This window comes from Alligator sinensis, unplaced genomic scaffold (assembly GCF_000455745.1).
Source record: "Alligator sinensis unplaced genomic scaffold, ASM45574v1 scaffold707_1, whole genome shotgun sequence".
NCBI lineage: Eukaryota > Metazoa > Chordata > Crocodylia > Alligatoridae > Alligator > Alligator sinensis.
In genome coordinates, this window is record NW_005842065.1 from 512,326 (window position 1) to 519,029 (window position 6,704).

Genomic DNA, 6,704 nt, shown 5'->3' on the forward strand with positions numbered 1-6,704 from the left:
GCCCTCCAGCCTGGAAATACCACTGGATCCACATCCTACCAAGGCAAGAGGGCCACAGGTTGGGGGCCCCAGCCTGCTGCAAAGCAGTGTGGGATAGCAGCTGGAGGACTGCCAGAGTTCAGATGGCAGCCATGAACACCCAGGGGGATTCCCCCCACCTGCAGAGATGCCTGCCTCCAGTCCCCAGTGGGGGTGGGAACCCAGTGAGGCAGCAGACCACAAGCCCCATGATGGAGGTCATGGAAAGGGGAGGCCACAGGGGGCAGGGCTTTTCACAAGGGGTGGAGCTTGTGTCCCAAAGCCCCGCCCTCCTCCCCCAGCAAAGTCCCAGGCCTCAGCCGATTGAGAAATAGCGTGGTTTCCTCCCCAGGGCCTGCAGGGTGTCACTACATAACCCTGGAGGCAAGGGAGAGCCTAGGAGGCCAACGTGCGACCTGCTTTCCAGTGCCACCATCCAGGTCACGGTCGAGCACCCCCCACCCCCCACAGGCATTGTGGGGCTATGGGCGACGGTGTGATCTACCCTTCAGTCTTCTTTGTGGAGGGGCAGGGAGACCGGATCCCCATCGTGCCCCCCCGGAGGAAACCTCACACACGGCAGTGCTCACCTGGCCAGCTGGTCCTGGCTGTCCTGGTGAGCCTGGCACTGGTTGGGGTGGCTGTGGAGGGCTACTACCTGCTGCGCCTGCAGGGGGTGCTGGGGCAGGTGCCAGCACATGCGGTGAGTCCTGGGGATGGGGATAGAGATGGGAGCGGGGTGGGTGTGCCAGGGGCTGGGGTAGGCAGTAAAGGGTTAAGTGTGAGCTTGGCTGGAGAGCAGGGGTCATATGTCTGTGTGAACATGGTTGGAGGGGGGGTGAACATGGTTGAAGGGGGGTGTGATGGTGTGTATGTGTGCGTGAATTTGCCTGGCATTGTGTGATGGCAGCTGTATGTGTGTGAACATGGTTGGAGTGGGGGTGTAGTTGGAGGGGGGTGGGTTGTGTGTATTTGCCTGGTGTTGTGTGTGATGGCAGGTGTGTGCATTTGTGTGCACATGCATGCACATGTGTTGAGAGACATCTGTATACCTGTGACAGCGAGCTTGGCTGAAGCTACATGTGTGGCAGTGTGCAGGGCAGAGAAGGTGGGGGGCACTGCTGGAGAGAGGGGTACACATCTTGCTCTGTGTGTGTGTGTGTGTGTGTGTGTGCGCGCGCATATCCTAAATACCTGTGTTCTGTGTGTGTGCCTGTGTGTCCCGGACACCTGGGCTCTGTGTGTGTGCATGTGTATATGCGCAGATCCGATGCTTGGGGTGGCAGGGGTGATGCCTAGGTTCTCTGTGCCTGCATGCATGTGTGCTGTGTACTGTGTGTGTGCATGGGCTGAGATAGGGACACTTTAGCTGGCTGGAAACAGGCCCGGAGTTTTGGGGTAGACTCATCTCTGCCAGACTTGGCTCATCTTAGCTCTGAGTTGTGTGTGCTGACACCATGTTGTGCAGGCTGCATGTGTAGCCAGGATGCTGTGTTGTGCTGTGAACATCGCTGACCTCTTTTCCTACCATCCATTTCAGGCTGCCGAGGCCCTTGCTGAGAAAGTCATACAAGGTAGGTGCCACTATTCCCTGGCTATCCAGGAGGCCCCTGGCCTGGGTCCAAGCCTAGTTGTCGGGCACATGCACACGCGCACGCGTGTGGGGATTTGTGCAAACCAGGACACACACAAGCCTGGATGCACAACTTTGGTGGGACAGGGGTCTGTGGCTGCACCTGGCAGCTCCCTGAAATGTGGAGCATCTTCGTAGCTGGACAGCCATTTTATGGTGCCACTGATGGGCTGAACATGGGGCAATTTAGGGCACCTTGAACATATCTGTGACACCATAAATGTGGCATCTGCCAGGGAGTGAGATCGAAACGTATTCCAAGAGCAGGTCCTGGCTTCCTGCCCCATAACCAGCCACCCCCCTTTTTCTTTCTGCACCCCCACCCCCCTCCACTTCCTCTGGTTACTGGCTGCCTCAAACCTTCCGTTGTCAGAGCGGAGCAAATTGGGGTTAATTATAACAGGTTGATGGCAGGCGGGGAGAGAAGGGGGATATTTTTAGTCCCAGGTCAGGGCCCAGAGACAGTTGGTAGCTTTGCTGGGTGGGGAAAAAATTTACAAAGCAAGTGGTTTGGAAAGGAAACATCTGATGTGAAATGGCAGGGGGCTGCGGGGCAGGAGTGAGGGGCACCGACACAGCATGGGACAGACAGGGGTCTGCAGGTTGGGAGTGAGGGACACTGGCAGGGTGGGGAGGAGACGGGGCTGCGGGTCGGGAGTGAGGGACACCAGCAGGGCAGGGGGGAGACAGGGGGCTGCAGGATGGGAGTGAGGGGCGGGGGGAGACAGGGAGCTGCAGGTCGGGAGTGAGGGGCACTGGCAAGGCAGGGGGGAGACAGGGGGCTGAGGGTTGGAAGTGAGGGGCACCAGCAGGGCAGGGGGAGACAGGGGGCTGTGGGTCGGGAGAGAGGGGCACCGGCAAGGTGGTGGGGAGATGGGGCTGCAGGTCGGAAGTGAGGGGCACCAGCAGGGCTGGGAGCGTTCCCCGTGCCTCTGTTTCCCCACCATATAGAGCACCTAGCAAGCACCTTTTGCTGGCCAAGCCTGGCACTGCGCCATGTTTCTGAGCCCCCATACTGCCCACAAGGAGAGTCTCCTCTGGGAGCAAGAGTGAGGGGTCCACAGTGGGCACTTGGGTGGCTCTGAGCCCCGTGGGCCCAGGCTGGCCTCACTGCCATCTCCTGTTTCCATTCCAGAGCGGATGTTGCAGGCCGAGAAGCCGGCAGCTCATCTCATCGGTAAGCTCATTACCTGCAGCACTAACACAAGGGCACAGCCGTCCTCCTTGTTGGGCAGGGGGGAAGGAAGGATGCAGGGCCAGTGGGGGGGGGCCCAGATGCCCAGGTTCTCCCCTCAGCTCTGGAAGAGGAGAGGGACCTAGGGGCTGGGGGGAGTGGAGAGGTTTGGGAGCCTGGACTCCTGGGGTCTGTCTGTCTCTGGGAGGTGAGAGACCCGGCGGGGGGGGGCTGGGCTGGCTGGATACCTGGGTCCTTCACCCTCCCTCCCTCCCCACCCAGGCTCAGAGAACACGACGAAGGGAGGCAAAGCACTGCTGTGGGAGAGCACCAAGGACTGGGCCTTCGTGCGGGGGCTGGGCTACGAGGAGGGTGCGCTGGTGTGCCACCAGCCCGGGCACTACTACGTCTACTCAGTTGTGCAGCTGCGGGCAGTGCCAGAGGCCTGTGCCGTGACCTCCGCTACCCACAGAGTCTACAAGACCACCCCCCGGTACCCAAGGCCTCTGCCCCTGCTGCAGCGGCTCTTGGCCCCCCACTGCGGCTCCGGCAACCACTCGCTCTGGGCCCATGGCAGCGCCCTGGGCGGCCTCGTGCACCTGACGCCACACGACCGCCTCTACGTGGACGTGAAGCCACGGCACCTGCTGCAGGTGCGCGATGGCACCCGCTCTGTCTTCGGCGCCTTCATGCTCTGAGTCCCCTATGGCCACCACCACCTGAACACCTGGGTTCACTGCCCCCTGGATGCCTGGGTTCACTGGGGCCCAGACACCTGGGTTCTTTGAGGCAGGAGCCTGGACACCTGCTGCAGGTGTGCAAGAGCGCCTACCCCGTCTTCATGCTCCAAGCCACCTACAGCTGCCACCTCCTGGGCTCCTAGGTTCACCAGGGGCCCAGACACCTGGGTTCTCTGGGGCAGGAGCCAGGATGCAGGTCCATGACGGCGCCTGCTCTGTCTTCAACGCCATCGTGTTCTGAACCACCCATGGTCACCTTCTTCCAGGCGCCTGGGTTATCCAGGAGTGCACACTGGCTCCCACTCCATCTTTGGCGCGTTCATGCTCTGAGCCAGGGGCAGGGGCTGCCTCCCAGATGCCTGGGTTCTCTGGGAACAGGAGCCTGGATGCCTGGGAAGAGAAGGGGAAGGCTGGCGTCCTGGACACCTGGGTTCTCTACCTGGCTGTGGGAGGGGAGTGGGAATTAGCGGCTAGAGCGAAGAGGGCTAGGAGCCCAGACCTAGGTTCTTTCCCCTGCTGGAGCCAAGTAACAGGGCTGGGAGCACCCAGACACCTGGGTTCTCTGCATGATTCTGGAATGGACAGTAGGGCTGAGGGAGCCCACACTCCTGAGTCCTGGGCCAGGCCAGAGGCAGAGAGCTGGGGGGGGGGGGATGGAGCTGGCTCCAGTGCCCTGCCCTGCCTGTTTCCCCCCACCACTGCAGGCAACCAGTCCCCTCCCTGCCCCCAGCATTGGGACCCTACAGCTGCATGCAGCCCCCGAGCTTGGAAATAAAATTCTGTGATTTCTGAGCCATGGCCTGATTTCTCTGTGCCATGCAGGACAGGGTGGGGGGGCAGAGCCAGGACACCTGGGTTCTGCAGGACAGGAGGCAGGGGCACAGCCTGGTCTGTGGGGGTCTGGCACATGCTGGGATCATGCATGTGTCTGTGGGTGCATGCATGTGCTGAGATTGGGCATGTGCATATGCATGCATGTACATGGAGCAGCTGGCACATGCTGGACTCGTGTGCTTGCACATGTGTGTGCATAACAGCTGGCATGTTCTATGGTCATGCATGTGTGGCCATGCATGTGTGCTTGTGTGTGCATGCAACTGGCATGTGCTGGGATCATGTGTGAGCACGCAGGTGCCGTGTGCTGGGATTGTACATGTGTGTGTGTGTGTGTGTGTGTGTGTGTGTGTGTATGCATGTGCATGTAGCAGCAGCCACATGCTGGGAATATTCCTGTGCACATCTGTGTGTGCTTGCAGGGGCTGGCACATGCTGGGATTGCACGTGGGTCTGCACAAAGGCACAGGCATGAGTGCATGTGCCCGGCACACTCTGGGATCACGCATGTGCAGGTGTGTGCACATGCATGCAGCAGCAGACACTTGAGCCAGTAGAGCCCTCGCAGCCCCACAGCTGCCAGTCCCGGGTGCCCCCGACACTGGCTTATATTGGAATGAACTGCCCACCATCCCCAATCTGGCCTCATTGGCCTCTTAAATGCTCCTGGGTGGTGAGGGGGCAGCTGGGTGCCAGAGAGCAAGCTCCAGCCTGGGCCAGGGCTTTGACCCAGGGATCCTGCTTCCCAGTGGCTCCCAATGGGTTGTGTCTGCTCCCAATTTCCTAGACCAGTGAGGCTGAGGAGGGAGTCCTGGGCAGCACCAAGCACCTTCCCCACCCTGCCATGGGGTCATGGCAGGCAGCCAGGGAAGTATAACCCAGTGGCTGGAGCTGAGCTGTCCCCAGGGTCAGAGGTCAAGGGTCAAGGCAAAAGGCAGGGCCAGGGAGGCAGAGATGCCACCCTCCCCTCATTGCCTCTCAGCCTGTGAGAGCCATCTCTGCCCTCCCACAGGTCTACCCCCAACCCCAGAGACTGAGACTGTCCCCTTTGGTGCTGGGGACGAGGAAGTAGCTGTGGGCGCTAGGGGGCAGCAGAGATCCATCCCTTGGGCCTGGGATGCAACTGCCTCTGGGGTGAGGCAGGGTGGGTAACAGCCCCCAGGCCTGAGGCAGGGCCATCGGTCCAACAGCGGACAGCACAGAGGCCCTGATAGGGGCACCCCAACCCCCGGAGAGTTCTCTGCTTGCCCAGAAGGGGGCAGCCCCCCAGCCCTGGTGGTGTCCCTCACTCCCAACCTGTAGCCCCCACCCCCCAGGTGCTCCCCACTCCCCAGCTAAAGCCCACAGCTGCATCTCCCTTACCAGGCTGGGGTGGGCTCAGGGCCACAATCCCTCATTAGCTGGCCCACCTGGGCCACTAATTAGCCCCAAGCCTGGCTGGCACCTCCCAGGAGCTTTCTGCCTATAAACAGGGTCTCAACACCTGGTATTGGTTCGTCCCTGAAATCTTGACCTTTGACCTTGGCCCCTGGGGAGAGCTCAGCTCCACCCATTAGGCCACACTCCCTCAGCTGCCTGTGATGAACCTATGGCAAACCAGGTACTGACCCATTGGGGGGGTGGGGGGAGCAGCCTGATGCAGCCACCTCTGGGGTGAAACGTTGGGGCTGGGCCTGAGAGCCCGGATGCCTGACTTCTCTCCCCAGCTTTGGGAGGCACCGTCTTGTATTACGGCATCCACCCCTGGGACTAATCAGATCCTTGCCTCAGTTTCCCCAGTGCCCCCTGGCGGTGGTGGGGGAGGAGGGCATCTGGGAGCTCCCCACTCCAGGCAGCTCCTTCCCCCCCTCTCAGTCCTATGGCACCCTCTGGTGGCAGAGGCCGAGGCTGGTGTAGCAGGCTGGCTGCCTTGATCTGTGGCCCAGATGCCCCCATCGCTGCCCTGTCCAGAACCCACGAACAAGCCCCACACCCTCCCTCCACAGCAGCAGGGCCTGGTCCGTCCCAGTCATTGCAGGCACTGTACAAAGACCCAGCCATGATCCCCTTGCAGCTGCCAGGGGTGTGGACAGGGGGAAACTGAGGCATGGTGGCTGCAACAGTGGGGGCGGAAGGTGGACCCAGCCATCCAAGCAAGGCTGTAGGGATAGGACAGGATGGACAGGCCTGGACCCACCAGATGGGGATGTGGTTTGACTTCCCCACTGTTGTGATGCCACAGAGCTGTGACTCCTGCCCACTGTTGGAGGGAGGGCAGGGCTAGGTGCTATCTAGTCCCTCCTACAGCCCCCCCCCCCCCCCCCCC

The 6,704-nt window shown here is 61.2% G+C and overlaps 1 protein-coding gene across 2 annotated transcripts; it reads left to right on the forward strand.

The window, feature by feature from the left end:
* Positions 1-402: 402 nt before the first annotated feature.
* On the forward strand, positions 403-4,343 carry TNFSF14 (TNF superfamily member 14). 2 transcript variants are annotated; one of them, XM_006023348.3, is made up of 4 exons: positions 403-721; positions 1,559-1,592; positions 2,787-2,828; positions 3,108-4,343. In XM_006023348.3, exons 1-4 carry the CDS (start codon positions 503-505, stop codon positions 3,521-3,523), a joined length of 711 nt encoding a protein of 236 aa, XP_006023410.1. In that variant the 5' UTR covers positions 403-502; the 3' UTR covers positions 3,524-4,343. The 2 variants fall into 2 exon arrangements, with proteins under 2 accessions (XP_006023410.1, XP_025059740.1); XM_025203955.1 differs by having other exon boundaries at positions 403-634.
* The last annotated feature ends 2,361 nt before the right edge of the window (positions 4,344-6,704 follow it).

What these genes read in the sequence shown, in the direction of transcription:
- TNFSF14 (XM_006023348.3), top strand. Translation starts at nt 503, where the DNA reads ATGGGCGACGGTGTGATCTACCCTTCAGTCTTCTTTGTGGAGGGGCAG. An exon ending in TGCTGAGAAAGTCATACAAG is followed by an intron (nt 1,593 to 2,786) that starts GTAGGTGCCACT and finishes TTTCCATTCCAG; the next exon opens with AGCGGATGTTGCAGGCCGAG. An exon ending in GCCGGCAGCTCATCTCATCG is followed by an intron (nt 2,829 to 3,107) that starts GTAAGCTCATTA and finishes CTCCCCACCCAG; the next exon opens with GCTCAGAGAACACGACGAAG.